Source organism: Equus asinus, chromosome 8 (genome assembly GCF_041296235.1).
Source record: "Equus asinus isolate D_3611 breed Donkey chromosome 8, EquAss-T2T_v2, whole genome shotgun sequence".
Taxonomy (NCBI): domain Eukaryota; kingdom Metazoa; phylum Chordata; class Mammalia; order Perissodactyla; family Equidae; genus Equus; species Equus asinus.
In genome coordinates, this window is record NC_091797.1 from 69,601,452 (window position 1) to 69,629,357 (window position 27,906).

Genomic DNA, 27,906 nt, shown 5'->3' on the forward strand with positions numbered 1-27,906 from the left:
CCAGACCCCGAAAGGCCACTTCGACACAGATTTGATGGAGAAAACTGACACACACTATGGCCCAACAGGTGCCAGCCACTGTCTTGGGCGCCAGGTCACCCGTGAACAAGGCACCCACATTGCTGCTCTCATGGAGCCGACCCTGCCCTGATGGAGACAGATGGTGCCGGATCACATCAGATCACTTAAGTCCGGGGGAGACTCACGCCGAGATGCTGCTCCCAAGAAGGAAGGTGACACCCCGACCTGAGGCGGGAGGAGGCCCCATGGGAAGGTCTGGGTGCAGAGTGCTCCAGGCAGAGGGAACAGCAGGTGCAAAGGCCCTGGGTCAGAGGCTGTGAGCAGAGGCGGGTGGGGGGGCGGGGAGAGGGCATCTCAGAAGAGGTCCTCAGCAGGGCAGCAGTGACCTTTACAGAGTCCCAGGGTTGCCGCATGTGGACCCTCCCTCCTAAGACGGTGACAACCTCACCTGGGAGCCTTAAGAAATGCAGAACCCAGGGCCCCACCTGGCCCGGCTGTACCAGAATCTGCATTTTCACTCAGATCCAGGCGGTTCTGGAGCCCAGACGGTCTGAGCTCTACCCTCCCCTCTGCTCCCCCTTCTTCCTATCCTGCTCTGGCCACCTCACCGTGTCCACTCAGCCAACCTCACAGCCCCCAGGAAGGGTGACCAGGCAGAGATCTGAAAATGTAACCTGCAAGGTCAAACACAGCCGAGCGCAGCTGCCTGGCCCTGGGGCCCCAGGGCGCCAGGAACAGTCTATTGCAGAGAACACACAATGCTGAACTTGGAAAAAAACAAAGAAAACCGTTTAGGTGTTTTGTAACTTACAAACTCACAGATTATCAAACATATAACATTCCTGGAGCAAAGTGTGAGGCCTCAGCCCCGTCCAGCGCTGTCCCCTGGTGTCCCCGCACTGAGGCTCAGGCAGGGCCCTGGTGGCCTCTGGCAGCCACCTGAGCCCAGGACACTGACCCTTCAGGTGCTAGGCTGCCCAGGACTCTGGCCACCATCCCCCACAAACGTGCACAAGCCCTCTGCACACACGAGTCCTGGGCCTGGGGGCACAGTGATGACCAGGTCACCCATCCTTGGGGACAGTCCAGACAAGCGAAGGGCAGCGGGGCCATGAAGATGAAGCAGGTGCCGTGTGGTATGCACGGGGTGCTGCTACAGAGGGGGCGCTCAAGAGAGGCCTCTCCAGAGCCACGCTCAGCCTGGGGTCTGAATAGTGGGGGCAACTGAGGGGAAAGCTGTGGAGGAAGGGCTTGGTGGAGCAAAGGCCCCGGGGCAGGAACCAGCTTGGCAGGATGAGCAAGGGTGGGCCAGCTAGTGTCCCAAGTCACACAGGGTTCTGTGTATGTGGAGGGGAAAGGACTACACCTTCTGCTCCACCACCTGCCTCCAAGCCTCCGCTGGGCGCAGGCGCACTGGGGTCCTGGGCTGGTGGAGCAGCCCCCTGGAGACCAAACTGCTGCATTAGTCCCCGCTGTGACTCCCAGGGCACCGGAAGCTGCTGCAAGCTCACGCCTGGCTCCCCTGGGGTGGGGGTGCCGGCAGGAGAGGGTGTCCCAGGAGCACAGCGTGGAAAGGGGGCTGCCGGGAGCAGCTCTCTCCCTCCCCTCAGGCCAGTGACACCCAGCCCCTTGGCTCACCCCTGCCCACGTTTCCATCAGTCCCTGCCACGCTGCATGAGCCAGCACCCCTCATCTGAACAAACAGGTTTGCAAAAGGAAAGTTCGGGTGCTGCCACCGACGCAGAACCAGACCCACCTGGGAGAAGTGGGGCCTCGTGGAAACAACCCTACTGGAAGCAAAACCGTGCCGTGGGCCTGGGGCTGCTGGGTGTCCACTCTGCTGGGGGAGGGGAGGGAAGGACTGGCCCCCAGCTGTGACTGTCTCTCACTCCCAGGATGCACTGCTGCTTGACACCCACCCGCATACCTAGGACCACGGGTGGTTCCCGGTCCTCCACGGGGCCTGGCTGCGATGGCTTGTGCCCACTCTGTGCTCCCCACCACAACCGACCCGGCCAGAGAGCCCCTCTAGTCACTCCCGGGTCACAGAGGCTAACTGTAGCGGGCAAGGTCCAGGGGCTGCACCAGCAGGGGTGTGGCCCAGCCCAGGACGCGAGGGATGCCAGAGTCAGGAGACTCCTGGGGCCCAGCAGAAGGCGCTGCCCAGCACAGCTGTGACCCTGCCTGGCTGGAGCCCCAGGGCAGAGGCTGTTCCTCTGGGTCCCTCCAGACAGGCCGCCTTGGCTACAGAGAAGGGAGGGCCCATGGGCAGCGCCCTCCAAGGAGGCCTGCAGCACAGCGGGCATGCGGGGCTGCAAGTGGACGAGAAGGCACCCTCCGAGCGTGGCCAGCACTGCTGACGCCAGCCCTGTCCCTAGAGAAGAAACAAGCGAGGGATCAGCGCCCCCAGGCCCCTGCCCGCCCACCCACGGCCCAGCTGAGTCACTCTCCTACAAAACCATTTATTGGGGGGGAGGCAGGGCACCCGCCTGGGTCAGCTAAGCGTGAAGTGCTGGGCGCACAGATCATCCCGCCGGCCCAGCAGGCCCCGGGCCGGGATGAACTCCAGCGGCACCGACTCGGGCCCCTTCTTCTTCAGGTCCCGCTCGAACACCTGCAGGGTAGGAGGCATGTATGGACGCGCTCATGCTCTGAGTCCCTGTGTCCCCAGCCCCCCAATCCCCATGAGCCCCCGTGCCTCACCTCAAAGGCAGTGAGCTCCAGGAGTGGCGCGAGGCTGACCTCGGGCACGGACAGCACCTGGTTGATGACACTGGCGGCCTTGGACACCTCAGGGTGGTAATGCCGCTGGAGAGCCTGGAGAGCACACGGACGTCACCACCCCTCTGGGCCCAACCCTAGGAGGCGAAGTCCTACCCTCATGAGAGACAACAGCCGCTTGAGACAGAGGCACGGGCTCCCCCAGGTAACCAGGGTGAGGGGTGAGGTAGGGTCCCTGGACATCTGGAAGAGCTTCTGGGAGAAGCCGGGGGCAGAAAGAGTTTTAGCGCATCAGAGAAGCAGAGGAATGCGGGGGTGGCCAGGCGGGCGGGGGAGCCCAGGTGGGGCAGCTCGAGGGGGCAAGCCAGACACCCTCACCTGCAGCTCCCACAGGGAGCTCTCCAGGGCTCGGCTCTTGGCTGGGTCCTCCTCTCCGGGGTCATAGGGGTCAGCGTCCAGCTCTAGGAATGAAACCCAGACCCTGGTCTGTCACCTGCCACAGTACACCGGCCTCTGGGGCCAGGCCTCCCCGGGGTCCCCGGCCAGCCACTCACCAGGGCTCCCGGGGCGGTGCACAAGCACACGGCAGGCCGGGTGTCTGCGCAGCAGGTTGCAGATGAAGGGCAGGACCATGAGCAGGGCCTCGGGGGGCGCCGTCAGGGCCAGACGGGATAGGCGCTTGGCAAAGGCAGCCACCAGGTAGGCGGGCAGATGGCTGTGCAGGGTGGTGGCGTGAGCCCCCAGTGTGCTGCTTACCAGCCCCCAGCCCCATCCTGGCCCCAGGCTACAGCCCCACAGAGCTGGGCCGGACTCAGCTCCAGGTGAGGCACAGAGGGCTCTGATGCTCTGAGGCCAGGTCAGGCGCCCCCTGTTACTCCCAGGTACTCACGAGGAGGACAGGAAAAGGTCGGCCAGGTGGAAGAAACGGGCCCGGTACTTGACGTGGAAGACGGACGGGTCCAGGAGACCGTAGAGCTTGCGGTAGAAGTCGGGGTACTCCCTGGGGGTAGGGGACACACACATAAGAGTAGAAGTACAGAGCGAGGGAGGGCACGGGGTGAGGGAACAGGTCAGAGTCCCAGGGAACCACTGTCCCCAGGGCCGTCCCCTACCCTGGGGAGGCCCAGTAGGCTCCCCAAAGCCACTTGACTCCTGGGGAGAGCAGGGACCCCAGCCGGGGACAGGGAGCAGACCGGGGAGGGACGGATAGGAAGGGTTGACAGGCCTGCATGCCCCCAGGTGGACACTCACAGGTTGTGCTTATGAATGAGGATAAAAAGTCCGTTCAAGGCCAGGAGACTGATGGCACCCCCTGCAGACAAACACACAGGTGTGGACCCCAACCCAACTGCACCCGACCTGGAAAGTGTCCAGTAAAGCTGGAGGCCACGTGCCAGGCAGGGACGGTGGAGCCACCTGCCCCCAGGCCCGCCTGCCTCGGTCTAGCCATAGGAGGGAAGGAAGCCTCCGGCACACCTGTCACTGGCTGGTTGGGCCCCTTGGTCACGGCCCCGCCAGCTGCATGGCTCTAGGCCCCCAACCACCAGGCACTCGGGGCTCACCAATGTCATAGGCTCGGGTGAGAAAGTCAATCATGAGGCTGGGCTGGGCCAGGTGCGGCAGGATGGAGTCGTGCATAATCACCAGCACCTTCTTGCAGATGCTGAGGGGCAGCTGGGAGGGTTGGAGTGGGTCAGGATGCAGCCTGCCCCACCCTGAGGACCACACAGGCCAGTGGGGCCCAGGTCAGCCCCCACCCTGCACCCCTAGCCTTCCCGGCCCTACCTTGTGTTTGAGAAAACCAAGCCACATCAGCTGGAAGGCCCTCCTGTGCTCCTGCAGAGAGAGGGACGGAAGCTGCACACGCCGCTCCAACCCCCACCGCAGGGAGGGGGCAGAACAGGCCCCCCTGCCCCCCAGACGCTGCCCACACTACTCCTCCTCCTGCGTGTACACAGGGATGAGCAGAAACCGAGGCACCCCAGCCAGCCAGCCAGACACCCTGCATCCCTCACAGCAACTAAGGACGGACGGGCACTGCATTCACAGCCCCCGGGGCAACAGCACTCAGCACCGAGGAGCCTCCTGAGAAGGCAGCGGGCCACCTCTGACCTCTGGCAACGAGCTGCCTGCAGGCCTCCTCGCAGCCTGGGTCCTCATGAGCGGCCCTGGTGGCTAAGGCAGGAAGGAGGTGGCTGGCCCTCTCGCCATGTCCCACATGCACTGCCTCCATCTAGACATCAACGGCGCCCCAGGATCAGGCCTGTTCCCAGGGAGGCCACCCACCCTCCAGACCATCTCACCTTCAGGTGAGTGACCTTCCACTTGTCCGACAACTCTGCAAGGAAGGTGAGATGTCACTCAACACGCAGGAGGCAGGCAGTGGCCCGTCAGGGTGCCAGGCTGTGGAGCTCAGGCACCCTGCCCACCTCCCCGCCCAGAGTGCTCACCTGTGCGCCTCACGTAGAAACTGGAGATGTCACTCTCCTGGCGGGGCAGGCTCACGGCAGACAGCAGCGTGAAGGCATTGTTGCAGAAAATGAGGGGTACCTGCCAGAGGCGCTGCCTGAGCACCAGGACACCGCACGCCCACTGCCCACCCCCAGAGACGGGACCCAGCCAGCTCACCTCAGGATGTCCATTGGCAACCCGGGCCACAACGTCTGAGGCCGCCTGCATTGTGTGGTAGCGGATGTCGTCGTGTTCCAGGTACTCCCGGAACTGGGAGAGGAGCAGCGAGCGGTCCTCCTCCAGCGAGAGCAGGCCTTCCACCACCATCTAGGTGCAGGCCAGGAACTGAATGCCTCTCTCACCACCCAGGACGGGACAACCCAGGGATGGAGCTCACAAGGCAGAGGTCCAGGCTGGCTGCCAGGGTCCCTGCTGAATCCAACAACCAGCAGACTGCCCAAGGAGACCCCCCAAGCTGGCAGCCTTCCCACCTCTCACAGGGGAGGAAGCACCACATACAAGAGCCACCTGTGCCAGGGGCCCATCCCGGTTCTGGCCGATAAGATCTGTTGGGATCCCACCACCCCCTCACCTTGAAGAGCGGGCGCGGGAACAGATAGTTGCCCTCCCACTTGGGTTTCTCCAGGGGGTGTGCTCCTTCCAGCTGCACGAACTTCATGAGCGTTCCAAGGGCCAGCTCCTGGGAATGGTGGACAATGAAGTGGCTGCAGCGTCCCCAACTACTCATCGTCACCCCTGCAGACAGACCCACAGAGATGCCCCCAGGATTCAGGCCCAAATGCCCATGAGGCGTCACCCATGAAAACAGGAGACAGAACGCATCCACCCACCAGAAAACTAGCTGTGAAAAAGAAGGAAAAAGGCTCCTTCCCTAGACAGGTAAGCACGGGGAGACGGGTGCCTGCAGCCGCAGCCCCAGGCCACTGCTGTGTGCGGAGAGTCTGGGGGCTGGGGGTGTGGAGGATGCACAGGGACAAGGCAAGGCCAATGACCCCAAGACTCACTTTGACCTGAAAGGAGGGGTGGGCCAGGAGCTCCCCCAAACGGTTACAGCAGCTGTGGTAACGATGCCTCATCCACATCTTGTACTTCCGTGTGGCCCCCTGGGACCCTGCAGGCGGGGTGAGGGGGGCAGGGTGGTCAGCCCACACTGATGCCCACACATACCAGGCTGGGCCCAGCCCCACCCGCCCACTGCTTTCTATTCAACGCAAGCAGGGAAATGAATGCAAGCAGACCACCATGGCCCATTCCCCCAGCCAGGGAAAGCAACACCCACTCGAAGGCCAGGGTCTCCATCTCCTCATTTCACCCCAATATCTGGGCATCCAAAAACCAGGACAGGCAGCCCTGGTTTTACCTGACGTTACAGTCAGTGTTAAACAGTGTCAAACCCCACAAAGGATACAAACAAACACCCCTTGCTCAATCTGCTCTAAGTCTAGCTATGAGGATACACGTCTTACCTCCCCAGCAGAATCACCCGTTCCCTTTTCCCACCGTGGACCTGGGGCGCCCAACCTAGACCCCCTGTGACGACACGGTTTGGGGGGGCTCATCTCGTTGGCAAGGTCCCCTCCAACCTGGTGAGCGGACGCCCCGGGCCCTCTGGTCGCTCACCTGCCATGACTGTCTCCTCAGGGGGCAGCTGGCCCACAAACAGCTCTCCCCGCTCCAGCAGGGCCCCGAAGAGGCGGCTGCAAGCGCGCACGGCTTCCTGGATCTCCTCCTGGTCCTCCGACTGCGGGGAGATGCCGGTCGCAGGGTGCCCCGCCGGGAACTGTGGTCCCTGCCCCCTGTCCCCACTGGACTCCAGCCCCATCGAACCTCACACCAGACCCCGGCGTGACCTCCCGACCATGCCTCTGCCAAACCTCCCGCCGGATCCTCCAATCGGGAAGCCCAGGGAGACTGGGGGGTGGGGGGGCCCAGGCAGAGTCTGGAGCCGCTCTGCGACTGCCCGCACCCGAGCCCGAGGGCTGTCCGTCTGGCCTCCGGCCCCGGGACCGCGGCCGCGACCCCGCCGCCCGCCGCGGGCCCACCTGCAGCACGGCCAGGATGTCGAACACGGCGTTGGCCTCGCCGCGGCTCGCCAGCACCGCCTCCAGCAAGCGGCCCAGCGCCCGGCGCGCGCCCCCGGGGCCGGGGTCCCGCTCCATGCCGCCGCCGCCCCACGCGCAAGATACCGGGACTCCGCGCCGCCGCCCGGCGCGCCACTGACGTCACCGCCGGCGCCCCGCTGACGACACCGTCCGGCGCCGGGGTGCCGCTCCACGCCTCTCCCACCCCGCGCGGAAAGGACCCGGCCTCCCCTCGCGGCGCCGCTGACGTCAGCGCCGGGCGCCTCCGCGTCATCGCGCCGCGCCGGGCCGGAGCGGCGTGCGGCCGGCATGGCGCTCTTCCATGTAGCGCGGTACCCGGGCCCCGAGGCGGCCGGGGCGGAGGCCGGGGCGGACGGCCGGGCCCGCGCGCTGCTGGAGCGGCTGCAGTGCCGGGCCCGGGAGCGGCAGCGGCAGAAGCAGCCACGGCAGCAGGAGGCCGCGCAGTCCGCGGGGCCGGCGGGGAAGCGGCGGCGGCGGCCGCGCAGACCGCGGAGGCGCGAGGGCGGCGGGGCGCCGGAGAGCAAGCGGCGGAGAGCGGACGGCGAGGACACGGGCGCAGGTGGGGCCCGACGGGGCGGGGCGGGCCCTGGAGCCGGGTCCCCGTGGGGCTGACGCGCCGCCCGCCCCGCTTCTGCCGCGCAGGGAGCAGCGAGGAGGCGCCGGAGGAAAGCGGCGTGGGCGCCGAGGCCGCGGAACAGCCGGAGGCCCCGGACGGACGGCCCCCCGAGGAGGCCTCTGGGCCCCCAGCCCACGCCCTGCTGCTCGGGGGCTTCAGGAGGAGCAGGGCGCCAAAGGTGAGCGGCCCGGGGGTGGGAGGCTGCAGGGCGCGGGCGGCTGTCGTTGATCCGCGCGTGTTGGTGGGGTAGCGCGGAGGGTGATGCCTGTGCCTGGTGGGTGTCGGGTCAGTATTCCTTGAGTGAATAACGTCATGGTTTAACGAGCCGCGCCTCAGCGTATTGTGCTGTTTTTATTTTGACTGTTTGAATTTTGCACAGATTCAGCATATTTAGTTTCAGTTGTAAAAGTGTTAATTTCTTGTTCCCTATATCAGCATTGTCAAGGTGGTTTTCGTGCTGCTGTCACGGAGGTCTTTCTAAACAGCTTTGCTTATTTGGGGCGCACATTAAGGAGCTTCTGCTGTGCTGTCACCAACCTAGCAAACAAAACGGGAGATTGCACCAGGTTCCTGGGCTAGTCGGGTCTCTATCTTAGTAGGGGAGATTTTTATGCAAACGGATGTGTGACCTTCAGGGCTCTTGGACTATGACGATTACCGTCAGGAAGAGGGGTTTGGCAGGGTGCATAGGGGCACCATTGTGTTGGGGCACGTGTGGAGGTCCATTCTGAGCTGGGATCAGAAGATGGGAATCAGCCTGATTAAGATGTGGGCGAGAGGTGTGTGCCAGATAGAGAGCAGGGTTAGGGCAGAGGCCCTCAGGCAACAGTGGGCTTGGTGTGTAAGAACAGAGATTTGGATAGCTGGGGCACGTCAAGCGATAGGAAAGGAGGTCAGGGCAGGTGAGGGCCAGGTCACAGGGGCACTCTGTGCATGATGATTCAGAGCGTGGATGTTGTTGTAGGTGTGAGGGGAAGCCCTTGGGGGTTTCGGGGACGGGCACCTTTTGGTGTTTCTCAATTACTTTAAAGGCTGTGTGGAGAGTGGGTTGTGGGGCATCGAGGGAGAGCTGGGAAACTAGTGAGAAGGTTTGTTGGGACCTCTTTCCTGCAGCCCTCAGCCTGAGTGTCTTGAGTCCTTGGTTTCTGCGGGCCCTGCTCTCCCAGCCAGAAGGGCTCTGGAGTATTCACCTCACCCCTTTTCTTACTTTTTGTGACAGGTCCAGCCTTTCCTGCCAGCCTGGCTGGCTGAGCCAAGCTGTGTTGAAAAGAGCGTCACCAAAGACTTGGTGCCTATTGAGGATGTCCCTGAGGTCCACCCTGACTTACAGAAGAAGTTGCGGGCACATGGCATCTCATCCTACTTTCCAGGTGCCCCAGCCCTGGGCAGAGGATGGGGCAGATTCCTTCTGGAGCATCCTCATACAGAATCATGCAAGGCTATAGCTTAGCAGCTGCCAACACCAACAGCTGCTGTGCACACACAGCATCGAGTGTGGTCTTGGTCTCTGCATCTTTGGCCACCTCAGCCTGAGATTCCTCAAGGCTCTGATGCTGCCCTTGAGCGAGAGCTGCCCCACCCGAGGTCACAGACCGGGAGAGGCTGCTTCTGGCCTTGGCACCTGTGTTTATTCTGGGTGTCCCTGCACAAACGTGACTTGCCTCTTGCTCTTCCTTGTTCAGTCCAGGCGGCAGTGATTCCTGCTCTCCTGGAGAGCATGGCCAACGGGTTTCTAGTGGGCAGAGGTGGCTACCAGCCCAGCGACCTTTGTGTTTCTGCCCCGACGGGCAGTGGGAAGACCCTGGCCTTTGTCATCCCTTTGGTGCAGGTGAGCGTAAGGAACCCACGTACCCTCCAAGGGGGCTTGATGCACAGGGAGCCAGCCTTGCTGACGCAGGTGGCTGTCTCTCCTGCCGCAGGCCCTGCTCCATCGAGCCATGTGCCAGGTCCGTGCCCTGGTTGTGTTGCCCACCAAGGAGCTGGCCCAGCAGGTACGTGGACCCTGCACGTGGAGGTCAGACCCAGAGTCCCTGTCTTGGCGGCGTGGGTGCATTGACAAGGCCAGTACAGTGACGGCTAGTCTTCCTTCAGGTGAGCAAAGTGTTCAACGTCTACACAGATGCCACTCCTCTGCGGGTCGCTCTGGTCACCGGGCAGAAGACTCTGGCCAAGGAGCAGGAAACTCTCGTCCAGAGAACGTAGGTCCTGCTGGGCCTGGGCTTTTCAAGAAAATGGGTTTATTAGCTTGTGCAGCAGGAGCAGGCAGCAGGCACGTGGTAGCCACCTGGTCCCCTGGGGAGCAGAGAGCACTGCCATCCGCAGGTTGCCCACGTTGCAGGGGTCAATGGGGGGACACTTGCTAGGCCACTCTCTGCTCCACAGAGTAGATGGCTTCCGCTGCCTGGCTGACATTGTGGTGGCCACGCCTGGCCGCTTGGTGGACCACATCGACCAGACCCCGGGATTCAGCCTCCAGCAGCTCCGTTTCCTGGTAGGTTGCCAGCCCTGAGGGAGGTCCAGGTTTGGAGCTGAGGCTGACCTCAGCTGCCAGACCGCAGGCCTCCTGTCTCCTGCAGGTCATTGACGAGGCCGACAGGATGATAGACAGCATGCATCAATCTTGGCTGCCGCGGGTCATGGCGGCAGCCTTCCCGAGAGAGGGCACCAAGAGCCTCTTTTCTCTGCTCCAGAGAAGGCAGCCCCAGGCCATCACTGCTGCCAGGTAGCCGGCACCGAGCTTGCTCTGCACTCAGCGCAGCCACCTCAGCACGAGCTCCCTCCCTTGGTCTCTCCTGTGTCTGAGACCCACCCCTCCTGGCCTGGTCTGACCTGGGGCAGCCAGCCTTGAGGAAACCCCCCAGGACTAAGGAGGGCAGGCTGGCTGGGCCTCAACTGCTCTCCCAGTGCCTGCCCCTCTTTCAGCACCTGCTGTCCCCAGATGCCGCTGCAGAAGCTGCTCTTCTCGGCCACTCTGACCCAGAACCCCGAGAAGCTGCAGCAGCTCGGCCTCCACCAACCCCGCCTCTTCTCCACCGGGCTGGCACAGCGGGGTTCCAGAGACGCTGACGCAGAGGCAGACGGGGAGTCGGCTGGGAAGTACACCTTCCCCGCAGGGCTCACGGTGAGCGGGGCGCATGGGGACAGGGGGGCGTGCCCAAGCACTCAGGGCCCCGCCAACCCTGTGCTGTCCCCCACAGCACCACTATGTGCCCTGCAGCCTCCGCTCCAAGCCATTGGTTGTCCTGCACCTCGTCTTAGAGATGAACTTCTCAAGGGTCCTCTGTTTTACCAATTCCCGTGAGAACTCCCATAGGTGAGGCCCGGCGGGCCAGCTAGGGGTGGAGGTGGAGGCAGTGGCAGTGGCAGTGGCAGTTCTGGCCCCAGCCCACCTGGCTTTGGCTTCTCCCACCCAGGCTCTTCCTGCTAGCCCAGGCTTTCGGGGGTGTGAGTGTGGCTGAGTTCTCCTCCCGCTACGGGCCTGGCCAGAGGAAGATGATCTTGAAGCAGTTTGAGCAGGGAAAGATACAGCTGTGAGTACTTGGAAAGATGGGCTGAGGTCCTGCTCTGGGGCGCAGTGGCACCCACCCTAGGTGTCAGCCTGGGCCCCCTGAAGGGTGCCTCCTACAGGAAATTCATCTCCTAACTCTGTGGCGGCGTCCCCAGCAGGGCTGGGTGAGGGGGTAGTCCCGGCTCCTGGCCTTGGGCAGGGCCCCCAGCTCCTTGTATCCCCCCAGCCTCATCAGCACAGATGCCATGGCCCGTGGCATCGATGTGCAGGGCGTGCAGCTGGTGGTCAACTATGATGCCCCCCAGTACCTGCGGACCTACGTGCACCGGTGAGGGCTGGCCTGGGGATGCCTGCGTAGGGCTGTTCCATGGTTTGGGTGGCAAGTGGCCTGTCCCATCAGACCCTGAAGGGTTGGGGGGCACTGCTCTGGAGATTGCTGTGCTTGGTTTCAGGGTTGGGAGAACTGCCCGTGCCGGAAAAACTGGACAGGCCTTCACGCTGCTCCTTAAAGTGCAGGTCAGCCCACATGGGTCTTGGCGGGAGGTAGGGGAGGCAGGGGCCTCTGTTCATGGCACCACCGGGGAGGACGGGACCCCCTTCCCAATTATGTGCTTCTCCAGGAAAGGAGATTTCTCCGGATGCTGGCTGAAGGCGGGGTGCCTGAACTGGAGCGGCACGACACCCCCAGCAAGCTCCTGCAACCGCTGGTCCCTCGGTACGAGGCGGCCTTGTCCCAGCTGGAGAGGGCTGTCAAGGTGAGGGGCCGCAGCGCTCTCCTGTTTCTGGAGAAGACCTGAAGTTGCGCACGTAGTAAACGTGGGGAAGGGAGACGAGGCGCTGGGTTTGCCCTCAAGCTTCCTGGCGGAGGAGACCTGGGCTCTGGTGATGGAGGTGCACAGCCCCAGGGGTGCTGTGGCCAGAACCATGCTTTCTAAGTGAGCACCCCGTGTCTCTTCCTCTTAGGGCCGAGGGGTGGGGCCGGGTCCTGCAGACCAGGGAGGGGTAGGACCGCGCATCGATGAACCCTCTCCTCTCCTCCTACAGGAAGAGCGAAAGCAGAAGGCGGCCTAGGCCAGGGCTGGGGCGGAACAGGCCCTGTCCACGCCAGCGAGGTGTCTGTTTTCTCCTGCTGGGCTTGGCTACCTTCTTTCTAGAAAAACCCTGAGTGCTGATTGCTGGATGTGCGAGCAAAAGACAGGGATTCCTGGGAAAGGGCCTTCCCAGGCACACTGCCCGCTCCTGCCAGGCCCTTGGACGTGAGGCTCTTTTGGCCACTGCACCATGCCTCATGCTGGGGTAACTCGGGCCCAGGCCTGAGACCGTCAGGGATGCATAAGATCAGCCTCTGGTCAGGGCGATCTTTCTGCAAACAGGACTCAGTAAACCACCCCAGGACTGACAGGGTGGTGTCTGTCATGGTTTTGGCTGAGAGTTGGGAGGTAGGCTTGAGCTAGTTTTGGAACTCTAGCTCTTCTAACAACGTAAGTGTGTTCACCATCCTGCATCGGAAAGGTTGCCCTGAGTCCCTCACTCGCAGGGTGAGGTGGCTGTGCCGCACCCCGGGCTGCTGAGTGACATCTGCAAGCCCTACCTAGCAGATCCGGGAAGGAAAGCATCATCTGGGAGGTGTTTCCACTGATACAGGTGTCAGCATAGACAGAGGAGAGAGCCGCAGAGTCAGCAACACTTTATCTTGCAATCCATCACCAACCCGGTATAAAATAAACCTGCAGCACGAGATAGTCTTTGTCACGAATGTAACGGAAGACGGACCTCAGAGCACTGACCACTGTCTGCAAGAAGGCTTTGTTTTAAAAATTTATATGCTGATGTCACAATAAACTCTTAAAAAAATAGAAACAAACTGTGGTTTCTTATCTCTGCCTGAGGTACGATATTCACTTCAAAATAACGATCTGAAGCACAAAGCCTCGTGTTCCGTCATCGCTGCTGCCTGAGCAAATGTAGAGCAAGTACCCGTCTCGGCAGCACCCAGCCAGACGCTGCAGACATCTGAGGGCTGCAGGCCAGCGGGCTCTGCGACACGGTGCACCCAGCACGTGCCAGAAACATGAGGCCCGAGGCCTGGCACGTGAGGGACGGTGCAGGCACGGGACGAACCTGGAGAAGAGGCATCTCTCTCTGTCATACAGCCTCTAGGCCAGGCCTGTCATCCCGCTCGGGGACCTTCCTACGTGTGGAAATGGAGCAGCGCCAGTCGGTCAGCGGCCCCCCTGGCCTGGGCCAGCCCAGTGCCTCCCGCCCTGACATCTGGGATGCGTTGCACTTGCGCAGGATTCACCCTGCTCGCTGTCGGGCCACCACCCGCCTCCCTCCACTGGGTTGGCTGGGGGCCTTGAACCAGACAGCAGAGGCCACATCTGGACCTTGCGCTGCTGACTGGGGGTCTCGCTGGCAGCCAGAGCCTGCCCAGGGCGTGATGTCTGTGGGGAGGCGATGGTCACACCTGCTGCTGTATTGCTGTCTGCTGGGCCGCCAGTGCTGTCGCAGGAAGCACCTGAACCTGCTGCCATCCAGCCACGGCTGAGCCTGTACGTTTGAGGGGATGTGACAAATACAGTGTTCTGTTAAAAAAGGCTTCACACTGCTCTCATCTTCCTGGGGACATATTAGTCCTCCGAGAGGCTGAAGTCTGTCTCAGTGAGTAGGGAGCGCGTAGTCAGTGCTGAAACAGGACAGTAAGCCCTGGCATTAGCTGCGTCTGATCTCTGAGAAAGCGACACCCAGAATTACCAGAATTCTGCTCAGGGAACGTGAACAGCCCAGTGACCGGGTCTAGCTCTTGGTCACGGGACACACACGTCATTAGAACTGACTTCCAGGTGGCGGTATGAGGAGCACTGCAGATCTTCCAGCGAAAAAACCACGACTCACAGAAATTACCACAACCCAGCCATTTAAAGTCTGGAAATTGTCCTATGGGCAGACAGCAGTGGAGACATATTTATCCAAGAAAACCTAATCCTCAGGAAGAACGAGAGTCCGCTGCGTTTGAGCCCTGCAGCCTGCCCAGCTCAGCTGACGCACGCTCCCCTCCTGGTGTGTCAGCCAAGAACACTGGCGACTGAGCCATGAGAAGGCGCTTGTCGCTAGTCACCAGGAAAACGCACAGCAAAACCAGCTGGAGAGGCCACCCCTCCCCGGGAGGAGCAGAGACAGACAATGCAGCTGTGCGTGAGGCTGCAGGGAAACGGTCCCTTGCACGCTGCCCGTCAGGTGTGAAACTAGTGAGACGTGGAGCCGCCATAGGACCCCAGGATTCCGCTCCCAGGCACAAGCCTGGAGAAATGCAAGTGTCCACACGGGAGCCTGTGCACACGGGTTTACGGCAGTGTTGTTCATCATACTGAGGGGCGGAGACAGCCCAAACATCCGGCCACGTGTGAATGGATAACAAACGGCATGCACATCGTGGGTGGAAAGGGGCGAAGCACAGACCTGTGACAACATGGGAGGCCCTCGAGAGCATCCTAAGGACGGAAGCCAGACCTCAAGGCCACATCCTGGGTTATGCCTCTGTGCGGAGCGCCCAGAACAGACACCCACGGAGACGGAAAGGAGATGAAGGTTGCTGGGAGGGGGACTGGGGGCGGGGGAGCTGGTAATGGGTGTGGGGTTTCTTTTTGGGATGACCAAAAAGTTTAAAATTGGATGAGTGAATTGCTTACTATGTGAATTGTAGCTCAGTGAAGCACTTTGTTAAAGAAATACACACACGCATGTCACCTGGTGACAGGGTCACTGAGAACACCAGGCTGCTGGCCTCACCTGCCTTTTCTTTACATTCAGACAGGCTTGGATCAGGGCTGAGGGAGAAGATCAGGGCGTTGACAAAAGACAACAGCTGAACGTTCTGATTTTTGGAATAAATGTCAGCAGAACACAAAATTTGATTATCATATCTACTGAGGATTGTGGAGTAGCTGGGCCCGTGGGGACAGGAGGCTGGGGTCTGCCCAGGAGACTAACTGGTACATGGGGCAGCTGGGCAAGCACGCCCCAGCAGGACACAGAAGTTCCAAGAAGGTCAAATAAAAAGCGGGGAGAGTATTCTCGTGTGGGGCACAGACACAGACAGGGGTCGGGGCAGGGACACCGGCACAGGCCGGGTCAATGGAGAGGGCGAAAGGTTGGGAGGACATGGCTGCTCACCTGCAGGGCCGCGGGCCCCGTCTGTGAAGGCTCGCCACTGCTGTCTGCTGCCGAACGAGTGGAGGGATCTCCGCAGCCTGCGGAGCAGAGAACAGGAAGGAGACTAAGCAGGGTACGGCGGGCCACGGCCTGTCCCAACGCTCCTGTGTCCTCACTTCTAGGCAAGGAAGGGCCTCTGAAGTAGGAAAGTGACCATCAGACAAACACGGACGTCGCCCGACCTGGGCCTGAGAATGGCGGCTGCTCGTCACTTTGACCTTGAGGGAGGTACCAGCCTACCTGCAGCTGCCCCTGCACCTGCTGGGTCCCCATGGCCCTGGGCTCCTGGGACACGGGCGAAGTCAGAAACAGAGTCTGTAGGGTGGGCCGGGGTGAGTAGGTGACGTTTTGCTCCTGGCCTGTCTGCTGCTGGGCATTCACCTGGACAAGCATCAAAAGAGTGGAAGGGCAGACCACCTGCTGGAGAACCACATGCTTGGTTCCAGAGAAGCACCCCTCTGCCTGGCATGGGCCTCCCTTGCAGTGACAGGTCACCAGTATAGGGTGGGGGAGAGGGGACATTCTGCATCATGAAGGCTCCCTCTCTCCGGGAGACCATGCAACCCCAGAACTGTATTTCCCTGGAGTTTAGGAAGTGAGCACATTCCAGATGGCCGTGGCCTCTGACCTCTCGGCCCTCCTAGGGGATACCCTGGCCAGGCCAGCTCACTAGCACCATGGCACCCAGAAGCCAGCATGGGCCCCCTCAGCCTCCCAGGGGTACAGAGCCAGACAGCCGTCCCCACTGCCCCTCGTCTCCTTGTGGCTCTTGCTCTCAGCACAGCTGTGCCAGGTTGGGGCAGGAGGCAACAGGTGTGTCACCCAGAAAAGCCACAGGTGCCAGCAGGCTACCAGGAAGGCTGGGGCTGGGAGAGGAACACACTGCAGGGTAGTGCTCTGGTGGCGCCCGGTGGGGAGATCCTCCATCAGCAAAAAAACAGGGAAACATTCTCCAGTGTTTCCCAGTGAGCATGTGGGGAAAAAGAGTACAAGACCCTCCTGCTAAGGAACCGTGTAGAAGGTGCCTGCCAAAGCTTTCCCCAGCAGGTGTGTGAAGGGGGCGGGCTGTGCCCTGCCAGCTCCTCCTCCCCGGGCACAGTGACACCTTCCCATACAACAAGCAAAGGTTCTAGGAGGGTCACTGAGCCGTATCCCGCAGCTCTGCACAGCCTGGGCAGGAGGTGAGAGCTCTGCCCCGGTGCCCAGGCAGGGTCTTCAGCATCCATGCGTGTTGAAAGTGCACACAGCTGCCAGGGCGTCAGTGCAGAGCCTCGGAGGTTAGAATGCAAACAAGAGGATTGTGTGGTGCCACCTGCTACTCTGCAATGTGACGCTCACCATCATCCCTGTAACACGACACGTGATCATCGAGCGTCACCCCACATCCCTGCTCCCCCTGAATCTGGATTCCCATCCCATTCCCCTGAAGATCTAGTCCTAATGTGTTTCATGCTTGGAATTCCTTTATAGATCCCAGATTGGGCTCCTCTGCAATAGAAACGTGCTCACAAATTGGCCACATGGCTCTAAGTGTTCAAAATAATAATCTTCTGGATTGAGAAGTCAGTACAATTATTATTGGTATGCCAGTCATCACAATAACAAGTATATTAGGAATTATGGTAAATCATTACTAACTATAAGAAGTAAAGTTAAACTCTAACAAGATGGATAGGACTGATCTCTTTTCTTGCTCTAGCCCATCTGTTCATGGATGACAGAGGATTAGGTGTCAAATCTATACTTGTTCTTCATATTTATAAATCAAAACATTGAGAAAATCCCATTCCCATTAAGAAGCTGATGGTACCAGAAAGCATTTTGTTGTAGAAACGTCACTCGACTCTTTGATCCCTTTCAGAGCTATATGCAAAAAATCACCCAGTGTCGATCGCCAAAAATTACGCCGCATGCTCTCAGCTGGCAGCTGGGTGGGTCCTCCTCCAGATTTTGCTGAAACACAAACCAGAAGCCGCTGATGGGAAGCAGCTGTGTGGGCTGGCTGCTCGAGCCGCACCCTCGGCCCGCAGCCAACACCGCCTTGTCGTCTCGAGTTGTTCACACGCAGGCAGTGGCTGACAGTCAGACATGGGATGTGAGGGTTCTGGGGACGGATCTCCTCACGGCCGCTGTCACTGCGTCCTTGGGAGCCTGTGTGTAGCTCCGTGTGATGGTTGACGCTCGCTTGGCCTGCTCCTCCTTGGACTACGCTGGGGCTCCTCCCTGCTCTCTCCGGTGCCTGGGTCCCTCTCCGCCCCTTCTCATGCTCGAGTGTGAGCTCCCAGGAACGTGCACAGGTGTGCGCAGGGCCGGCGAGGCCAGGGGCATCACGGCACAGCTTCCCAGCACATCGCTTTTACCTCCCATCGAGGGTCATGTTCTTTCCTGAGTGAGAGTCTGCCTGGTGAGTGTTCTGTTTGGTCTGGATGTCTTTATCTCACTCTGGTTTTTGAAAGACACCTTTATCTCAACACTCTGATGATGTTTCTGGCTTCCATCGCTGCCCCTGAGAGGTGGGCCGTCTCTCTGATGCCCATGTTTCCTCCTGTGCTCTGTGATCTCAGTGTCCGAGTTCAGTCTCTGGCCAGGATCTTTTCCTTATCCTGATTGAGGCCAGTTGAGTTTCCTGAATCTCTGGACTGGTTTCTTAAACCGGTTCTGGAAAATTCTCAGCCATTACCTCTTTCTCCCATTCTCTGCTGGAACTCAATGCAACATTAGCCCTTCTCACCCCTCATTCTGCCTCCTTTGTCTCTTGTGCATCTTTTTTTCCTGTTCTCTGTGCTGCAATAGGTTTATTTTCTCCAGGCCTCTCTCCAGTCACAAACCCTCTAATATGCTGTTTGTTGAAAAGTGCAGTATTATTTGCATATAATAAAAGTCACCCTTTTCGACGTATGGTTCTGAGTTTTGACAAAGGCACCACCAACACAGTCAAGAGCAGACCATTTCCATCCCCCGAAAGCCCTCTTGCCCCTTTGAGGTCAGTCCTTCCCCTGTGCTCAGCCCTGGAACCACAGAGCTGTCACCTGTCCCTGCATTTGTGCCTTTTCCAGAATGTCATACAGACGAAACCACGCCGTGGGCAGCTGTTCGAGCCTGGCTTCTTTCTTTTCACATCATACACTTGAGACTCCTGCCTGCATCCCGAGCGCAGGCAATGCAGTCCTCTTAGGTGCAGTGCTAGCCCACCATGCAGGGCGGGGTGGGGGTGGGAGGGTTGTTTCTCCATCAACCAGGCGAGGAGCGCTTGGGCTGCTCCTGGTTGGGCGAGCATGAAGAAGGGCTCAGACACCTGCTGCAGGTGGTTGTGTGGTGGGAGGCTGTCGTTCCTGTGTGAACAGTGAGAAGCGGCCTTATGGGTCACAGGGGAAATGCCGTGCTGCTTCCAGAGGGGCCCTGCCCCCAACAAGTGCAGAGCTTCTGGGCGCCACATCCTCACCAGCACCCGGTCTTTTCTGTCTGGTTTTTAGCCGTCTGATAGGTGTGCAGTGGCTTTCCATTGTGGTTTTAACTTGCGTTTCCCTAATGATGACGGTGAACATCCTTTCATGTGTTTATCTGCTTTGGTGAGGCATCTCTTCAAATCTTTTGCCCACTTTTAAAAATGGGTTATTTTCTTATTCAGTTTTGACAATTCTTTATTGTGAAATAACGAGAAATATACATGTTGACCTGTGGCCCCCGTTCCTGACACAGAGCTTCTAAAACCCATGGAATCTCCTGAGTGACGGGTGCTAGGGGTCCTTTTGTTCCAATGAGGTGACTCTGGGTGGGCTCCTGGTTGGGGTTTGGCCACCAGAAAGACCACACCAGGATTAGAAGCCTGGAACTTTTAGCCCCAGAGAGGGGAGAGGGGCTGCAGATTGAGTTGATAACCGTGCCCACGTGATGAAGCCGCTGTAAAAAACCGAAAGGACAGGGTTTGGAGAGCTTTGGGGCTGGGAGCAGGCGGAGGCACTGGGAGAGGGGACCTGGAGAGGGCAAGGCAGCCCGGCCCTCCCACTCCTGCCTGGCGCAGCTCTTCTGTCTGGCAGTTCCTGAGTTAGATCCTTTTATCATAAACTGGTAATCGGGTGAGCACCCTGTTTTTCCTGAGTTCTGTGACCCATCCTAGCAGATGATCCAACCCAAGGAGGTGGGGTGGGATCCTCCAATTCACAGCCGGTCGGTGAGAAGCACAGGCGAACAGGGTCTGAGGTGGCCGGGGGCCGTCTGTGGGCACTGAGTGCCAGACTCAAGTCCTTGTGGACCAGTCGGTGTCACCAAGAACTGGAGAAGTGCTGAGTGTGGAAAAACCCACACGTCTGGTGTCGGAAGTGCTGTGAGGAGAGGAAACGAGTGTTTTTCCTTTTTTTCATATGTTCTGTCACACGTCCTTCATTAGCTACGTGTTTCAAAATTTTTCACCCAGGGATTTGTCTTCTCATTCTCTTAATAAATGTTGCAAAAAATTTTAATTTTATTAAAGTTCCGCTTATGAATTTTCTCCTTTTATAGATTGTGCTTTTGATGTTGTATCTAAGAAGTCTTCACCCCACCCAAGGTCACAAGGAGCGTTTCCTGGGTTTCCTAGCGTTACATTTAGGTGTCCCATCCTTTTGAGCTAATCTTTGCACACGGTGTGAGAAGATTGAGATCACTTCCAGTAAGTTTGAATTTTAACAGTCGCATCCTTAATTCCGAGAGGCTCTAGTCAGTCCGCTCTCTTCTGCTTGCTCTCTGAGGACCATGTCTTCTTGCTTTCCGCTTCCTCCTCTGTTCCTTTAACCGCGTTCCGTGTGCTCTGCATTTCCTGTTCTAGGTCTGACGTCTGATGTCGCTGCAGGTGTGACTGACTCACTCCTCAGGCCCTTCCCAGTGTGGATGGTGATTTTCTATTATGAGCCCCTATTCTGGAGGTCTGCTGGTTGCAGCTCCTCGAGGCCTGGAGGTGGGTTCTTCTCCCAGAGGCCTGGGGGCACTTCAGGTCCAGAAGCTCTGGCAGTTGACATTCCCACTTCGCAATTCTCTTGAATATGTAAAGGGTATAAATTCAGGCCCTAATGTGGGGTCCCGAGAAAGCTAGCTGCAGGGCCTGCTTGCCGGCGGCTGCCTGGCCACTGGCTGGTTGCCTGAGCTTCAGGCGTGGCTGCATGTGCAGGGGCTGGGCGCCCACGCTCTGTTCTCCTGCATGACAAGGAGACGCAGCACGGCACACAGCACACCGGCCCAATGCCAGCTGCTCCGAAGAGGGGCCTCCATGGCAGGGCCTGAACATCGAGACAACGCTCGCCGCCGCTGCCGCCGTGGAGAGGCGCCCGTGTGCCACCTCCCGCGATCATACCCAGGGGGCAGGGTGGGCTCTGCTCCACTTGCTGCGAGAGAGGGGAGCAAAGGGAGGGGCTCTGGCAGGCCCTCCTCCAAGTTAATGTACCGGAAACAACGGAACAACGACTTCTGCACAGAACAGACGGGTGGCGCGATCGTTCAGTAGCTGCTGCGCATTTCCTGAGGCAGATGTGGCACTGCTGCTTCTGTGGTGGCCCCATCACGACGCTGATCCTGGGCATGCTGATGGCGACCGCCGTGACCCCGATGACGACACAGCCGCAGGGACAGATTCTCGGGGGCTTTGCAAGAGCAACCTGGGCCATCAGAAGTGCCAGAGCCGACATCTGTCCCGGGCCTTGCAGTTGGGACATGGAAACACGAGTCTAAATGACAAGAAACAAGATCACACAAGTCCCCATCATGTCGCGAGACCTTACCATTGTTCTGCAGCGACAATGAGCACTTACAAGCCGGGCCATCTGGAGGTTGGCCACGGTGGTGCCCGTGAGCAGGGCTCCCGGCCGCGGAGCTGTGACAGTGGTGAGCTGGGGGCTCTGCTGCTGTGCAGGCGGCTGGGGCTGCACTTGCACCTGTGCCGTCGGCTGTGGGGGCCCCGGAGGGGCTGTGGCGGGGGCCTGCTGGGGCAGCTGCAGTTTCTGCTTCTGGAGTCTAATCTGGTGCTCCTGGAGGTACAGATAACACCATGTGTTTCCTTCGTTGCAATGGCTTTTATGCAGATGTGGAAACTTATGTCTTCCTTCCCTCCTCACTCAGGCGTGCCTAGCTGACATGCGTCAGGGAAGGCTGTCACAAAGGCACATGTCCCATCAGAGCGTAGCGGTCATCACTGGACGACGGCGCAGACATGGTCATGACCTGCCGGCTCTCAGGTGCCATGTGAGTCTCAGGAACAGCGTCTGAGAGGTTCAGAAGCGCGGAGGGACGCTGGCCCTCTCCTTGGAAAGCACAGGCAGGACTGGCTCACTTGCCTGCGTTAGCCTCCCTGGCCCCCTCTCACGCCCTGGATAAGACACAGGCCTGTGCTGGACAGAGCTCACCCCCCGGCCTGGAGAGGCTGGCCCCAAGCTGGCCCTGGCCTGGCTGCTGGGGATTCGGGAGGGTCCCCACCTTTCTCCCACCCAAAGCCCTCCACAACCTGGACCTGCACCTCCTTCCACCTGAATTCCAAGCTCTAACTCCCAGACCCCTATGCCTCCCTAAGTGCACTGCCTCGACTTTCCCACCTCCCTGGAACCATCTGGAACATTCCTGTGTGCCCTGTAAGACTCAGCTAACACATCACCTCAATTCTTACAGGGTCAGGCACCCCTTCCTCTGTGCCTACAGCACCTTCCCTACACCTTCTAACACCACCAGCACTCTGTGAGTTCCTGGAGGGCATATATCGGCTTTCCTCTCCAAGTAGGTAATCAATAGATGGATGGATGGGTAGATGATGGACGGATGGACGGATGGATGGGTAGATGATGGACAGGTGAATGGATGGATGGGCAGATGATGGACGGATGGACAGATGGGTAAATGATGGATGGATGGATGGATGGGCAGATGATGGACAGATGGATGGATGGACGGGCAGATGATGGACGGATGGACAGATGGGTAAATGATGGATGGATGGATGGGCAGATGATGGACGGATGGACGGATGGATGGGTAGATGATGGACAGATGAATGGATGGATGGGCAGATGATGGACGGATGGACAGATGGGTAAATGATGGATGGATGGATGGATGGGCAGATGATGGACAGATGGACGGATGGATGGGCAGATGATGGACGGATGAATGGATGGATGGGCAGGTGATGGACAGAGGGACAGATGGGTAAATGACGGATGAATGGATGGATGGGCAGATGATGGACAGATGGACGGATGGATGGGTAGCTGATGGGTGGATGGGCGGGTGGGTGGGTGATGGATGCATGGACGGTAGATGCGTGGTTGGATGGATGGACAGACGGGTGGGTAGGTGGATGGACGGTTGGGTGATGGGTGGATATATGGGTGGGCGGGTGGATATACTTGACCAATTCTTTCAATACTCAATCTTGATGACAACACACTGACATATATAACTTTAAAATACATGATAAGTAATAAAGATGTCTTACAACTAAGTAATATTTGACTCATTTGTATTAGGCTTAGAAAATGGTGTTCAAAAGCATACTTCAATCAGAAATACCCCATTTACAAACAAAACCTTATGCAGAGTCTGACACAGGAAACAGATGAGGTCAAAGTTGCTGTGGTTTAAGTGGGTCCAAACCCGAAACAGCCTTTGACGCATTCTGCAAAGTACAGCTTGGAATCTGGAGTAAGACTTCCACACACTTGACATTCAAAGAAACGTACAGGATTCTAGTCCAAGCACCTAACCAGTGGGGAGGCGGGTCCCAAAAGGAGCACAACCCCTAATCTGGGGACAGAACAGACTGTGCCGCCCTCAGACCATGACAACAGAGGGACAGCCGCTGCCAGCTGCCTCGTGCCCAGGGCCCTGCACACAGCACCCCAGCAAGCACAGACACGACCCCAGAGGTCGCAGTCTTCACTGTTTGCTGATGGTCACCTCAGCCCACCCGATGAAGGTCACAAAGTACTCCAGAGCTTTATCAGTCGTCTAACATCAAAACCACCAGAACCACTTGCCAGTTATCACTGGTGCCACTTACACGGCTTCACGTTTGTTTCGTAACCTGTGATAATTTTCCAACGGCTTTTGTCTGGCCTGGAGCTGGGCTTGTGCCTGGCCCTGGCCCTGGGGAACTCGTATCTGACACACTGGCTGCTGCTGCTGGGGCAGCTGGAGGTGGGCAGGGGGGAGGGCTCTGCTGGGCGCTGGTGACCCTGCAGCTGCTGAGAGAGGGAGGGAGAGAGACAGGCAGAGGGAGAGCGAGCCGGGGGCGAGGGGAGGGAGGGGCAGACAGACAGGATTTTCAAAAATCTCTGCAACATGCCTTTAAGGAAAAATACATTCACTAATTTACAAGGAAAATTCTAGATGATGCTATAAAGTCCCTTCTTTGATAAAGTCGGTCTCAAAGTTACGGCTATCACGGTTAGGGTTCAGAGTAGTTAAGTTGGTCTCTATAAAAAATATAGGCCGACATTGAGAGAGATTTTGCCAAACAGAAAATCAGTGTTCTTTCCGACTTCCTTCACTCCCTCACTCGAGTGGTGCCGCAGGGAGAGTGCGGGAGGCTCAGGACGCCCTGCCCCTTCTGGAGCAAAGACAGTCCTCTGGGAACCGTTCTGCACAGGACCCAGGGGCCAAGTTCCAGATGCCACGATGGGTGGGACAGTTTAGCCGCTGCCCCGCAGGCGCACACAGCTGGCTGCCCCTCCCCCAGTGGCCGGGCAGGGCCGACCGCATGGAGGCCTTGCTGTTGGGGAGATGCAAGGCTGTCGTTTCAACATTCAAACATCAATGTAATTTGTCATATCAAACTAAAGAAGAAAAATCTTAGGATCATCTCGGTAGATGCTGTAACACATTTGACAAAATTCAACACCCATTCATGTTTAAAACTTTGGGCAAGCTCAGAATAGATGGGGACTTCCTCACCCTGATTGATGATAAGCATCTACCACAAACATCATGCTTAATGATGAAAACTCTAAACGCCTTTCCTCTGAGACTGAGAAAAGCCAAGGCTAGCCCCTCTCATCACTTCTTTTCAACACTGTACTAGTGGCGTGAGCCAGTGCAACAAGGCAAGAAAAAGAAATAAAATGCTTGGAGATTGGAAAGGAAAAAATAAAACTATCTTTATTCACAGATGTCATGATTATCCATTTAGAAAATCCAAATTCACAAAAGCCACTAAACTGGTAAGTGAATTTAGCAAGGGCAAAGAACACAAAGCAAATTTCAAAATTTCACTGTTTCTATATACTAGAAATTAACAATTAGAAATTGAATTTTTTAAATTATGGTCATAATAGCTCATAACATAGTGAGATTTCAGTTGTACATTACTGTTTTCATACACCATATAAGTGTGCCCCTTCACTCCTTGTGCCCCCCCTCCACCCCCCTTCCCCCCGGTAACCACTAATTTATTCTCTTCGTCCATAAGTTTGTTTATATTCCACATATGAGTGAAAGCATATGGTGTTTGTCTTTCTCTGTCTGGCTTATTTTGCTTAACACGATGCCCTCAAGTTTCATCCATGTGGTTGTGAATGGGATGATTTTGTCTTTTTTTATGGCTGAGTAGTATTCCATTGTGTATATATACCACATCTTCTTTATCCAATCATCCGTCGATGGGCACTTGGGTTGCTTCCACATCTTGGCTATTGTAAATAATGCTGCAATGAACATAGGGGTGCATCAGTCTCTTTGAATTGTTGATTTCCAGTTCTTTGGGTAAATACCCAGTAGTGAGATAGCTGGGTCATATGGTATTTCTATTTTTAAGTTTTTGAGAAATCTCCATACTGTTTTCCACAAAGGGTGCACCAGCTTGCACCCTTTTCTCTACATCCTCTCCAACATTTCTTGTTTTTGGTCTGGGAGATTATAGCCATTCTAACGGGTGTAAGATGGTATCTAAGTGTAATTTAGATTTGCATTTCCCTGATGATTAGTGATGTTGAACATCTTTTCCTCTGTTTGTTGGCCATCTGTATATCTTCTTTGGAAAAATGTCTGTTCATATCTTCTGCCCACTTCTTGATTGAGTTGTTTGTCTTTTTTGTAGTTCATTTGTGTAAGCTTTTTATATATTATGGAGATTAACTCCTTATAGGATATATGATTTGCAAATATTTTCTCCCAGTTGGTAGGTTGTTTTTTCATTTTGATCTTGGTTTCTTTTGCCTTCCAGAAGCTCTTTAGGCTGATGAAGTTCCACTTGTTTATTTTTTCTTGTTTCCCTGGTCTGAGTAGACATGGCATTCAAAAAGATCCTTTTAAGTCTGATGTCAAAGAGTGTACTGCCTATATTCTCTTCCAGAAGTTTATGGTTTCAGGTCTTACCTTCAAGTCTTTGGTCCAATTTGAGTCTATTTTTGTGCATGGGGAAAGATAATGGTCTACTTTCATTCTTTGCATCTGGCTGTCCAGTTTTCCCAGCACCATTTATTGAAGAGGCTTTCTTTATACCAGTGTATGTTCTTGGCTCCTTTGTCTAAGATTAGCTGTCCATAGATGTGTGGTTTTATTTCTGGGCTTTCAATTCTGTTCCATTGACCTGTGTGTCTGTTCTTGTCCCATGCTGTTTTGATTACTATAGCTTTGTGATATATTTTGAAGTCAGGGATTGCAATGCCACCAGCTTTGTTCTTGTTTTTCAGTCTTGCTTTGGTTATTCGGGGTCTTTTGTTGCCCCAGATGAATTTCAAGATTCTTTGTTCTATTTCTGTGAAGAATATCATTGGGATTCTGATTGGGGTTGCATTGAATCTGTAGATTGCTTTAGATAGTATGGACATTTTAACTATATTTATTCTTCCGATCCATATGCATGGAATATCTTTCCATTTCTTTATGCATTATCAATTTCTTTCAATAATGTCTTATAGTTTTCTTTGTATAGGTCTTTCACCTCCTTGGTTAAATTTATTCCTAGATATTTTATTCTTTTTGTTGCGATTGTAAATGGAATTGTATTCTTGAGTTCTTTTTCTGTTAGTTCATTATTTGAGTATAGAACTGCTACTGATTTTTGTAAGTTGACTTTGTACCCTGCAACTTTACTGTAGTTGTTGATTATTTCTAATAGTTTTCTGGTGGATTCTTTAGGGGTTTCTATATATAAAATCGTGTCATCTGCAAACAGCGAGAGTTTCACTTCTTCATAGCCTATTTGGATTCCTTTTCTTTCTTTTTCTTGCCTAATTGCTCTGGCCAAAACCACCAGTACTATATTGAATAAGAGTGGTGAGAGTGGGCACCCTTGTCTTTTTTCCTGTTCTCAGAGGGATGACTTTCAGTTTTTCCCCATTGAGTATAATGTTGGCTGAGGGTTTGTCATATATGGCCTTTATTATTTTGAGGTACTTTTCTTCTATTTCCATCTTATTGAGAGTTTTTATCATGAATGGATGTTGAATCTTGTCAAATGCTTTCTCAGAATTTGAATTATTTTTAAAAAATAGAATTTACTATAGCTCCCCAAACCAAGAAATAGCTAAAAAATCTAACAAGAAAAAGTGTAAGATCATATGTTGAAAACTACAAACATTGATAAAAGAAATCAAAGAAGACCTAAGTAAATGGAGAAGCATACCAAGCTCATCAATCAGAAGGCACAATATTGTTAATATATCAATTCTCCCTTGGATTGATCTGTAGATTCAATACAAGCCCACGCGAAGTGCCAGCAGGAATTTTTGTAGAAGACGTCAGGCTGGGGCAGCCCTGCGGCCGAGTGCTTAAGTTCCCACGCTCTGCTTCTGTGGCCCAGGGTTTTGCCGGTTTGGATCCTGAGCACAGACCTAGCACCACTCATCAAGCCACGCTGAGGTGGTGTCTCACACAGCAGAGCCAGAAGGACCTACAACTAGAATATACAACTATGTACTGACGGGCTTTGGGGAGAAGAAAAAAAAAAGAAGTGCTTACTCCTTTTATATTAATCGTTTTACATTCATTTATATATAATAATAACGATGGAATATTCAGATATTAGGTAATGGGAAAAGATAAAACACATTCTTGGCTCAATGAAGTCATAGACACAAAAATAATTATTAGATAACAATATATGTGCATTAATGAGTTACACTTATATATCTAATTCCTAAAATTAATACTCTATAAGTGAGATTTTGAATTAGATAGCTGATCTTGAACTATTTTATATTCCTTCATTTTTTTAAATAATCTATTTACCAAATGATTAAAATCACTTATATTTCATCTTTAAAAAGGCAGTCTACAAATGCAATCTAAATACATCT

At 56.2% G+C, this 27,906-nt stretch overlaps 2 protein-coding genes and 1 long non-coding RNA gene across 4 annotated transcripts; 2 read left to right on the forward strand and 1 right to left on the reverse strand.

Moving 5' to 3' along the window:
- Nucleotides 1–2,469: 2,469 nt before the first annotated feature.
- NOC4L (nucleolar complex associated 4 homolog) lies at nucleotides 2,470–7,549 on the reverse strand. 2 transcript variants are annotated; one of them, XM_070515806.1, is made up of 16 exons: nucleotides 7,257–7,501; nucleotides 6,835–6,955; nucleotides 6,219–6,325; nucleotides 5,786–5,893; nucleotides 5,371–5,520; nucleotides 5,193–5,292; nucleotides 5,046–5,080; nucleotides 4,855–4,917; nucleotides 4,528–4,578; nucleotides 4,305–4,416; nucleotides 3,994–4,054; nucleotides 3,632–3,742; nucleotides 3,297–3,457; nucleotides 3,121–3,203; nucleotides 2,725–2,838; nucleotides 2,470–2,635 (listed from the first exon to the last, which is right to left on the reverse strand). In XM_070515806.1, exons 1-16 carry the CDS (start codon nucleotides 7,371–7,373, stop codon nucleotides 2,516–2,518), a joined length of 1,614 nt encoding a protein of 537 aa, XP_070371907.1. In that variant the 5' UTR covers nucleotides 7,374–7,501; the 3' UTR covers nucleotides 2,470–2,515. The 2 variants fall into 2 exon arrangements, with proteins under 2 accessions (XP_070371907.1, XP_044632052.1); XM_044776117.2 differs by lacking the exon at nucleotides 4,855–4,917 and having other exon boundaries at nucleotides 7,257–7,549.
- Nucleotides 7,549–14,437, forward strand: DDX51 (DEAD-box helicase 51). The gene is given in 15 exon segments (XM_044776116.2): nucleotides 7,549–7,916; nucleotides 7,919–8,110; nucleotides 9,152–9,302; nucleotides 9,615–9,760; nucleotides 9,852–9,923; nucleotides 10,024–10,130; nucleotides 10,315–10,423; nucleotides 10,509–10,654; nucleotides 10,855–11,053; nucleotides 11,130–11,245; nucleotides 11,346–11,462; nucleotides 11,667–11,768; nucleotides 11,893–11,956; nucleotides 12,061–12,195; nucleotides 12,485–14,437. Coding segments are annotated over 15 exon segments (1,995 nt in total). The 5' UTR covers nucleotides 7,549–7,604; the 3' UTR covers nucleotides 12,512–14,437.
- Nucleotides 14,438–20,447: 6,010 nt separating this feature from the next.
- LOC139045904 (uncharacterized) lies at nucleotides 20,448–22,420 on the forward strand. The gene is made up of 3 exons (XR_011505285.1): nucleotides 20,448–20,585; nucleotides 21,740–21,862; nucleotides 22,283–22,420. It is a non-coding gene; the product is annotated as an uncharacterized lncRNA (long non-coding RNA).
- Nucleotides 22,421–27,906: the final 5,486 nt, after the last annotated feature.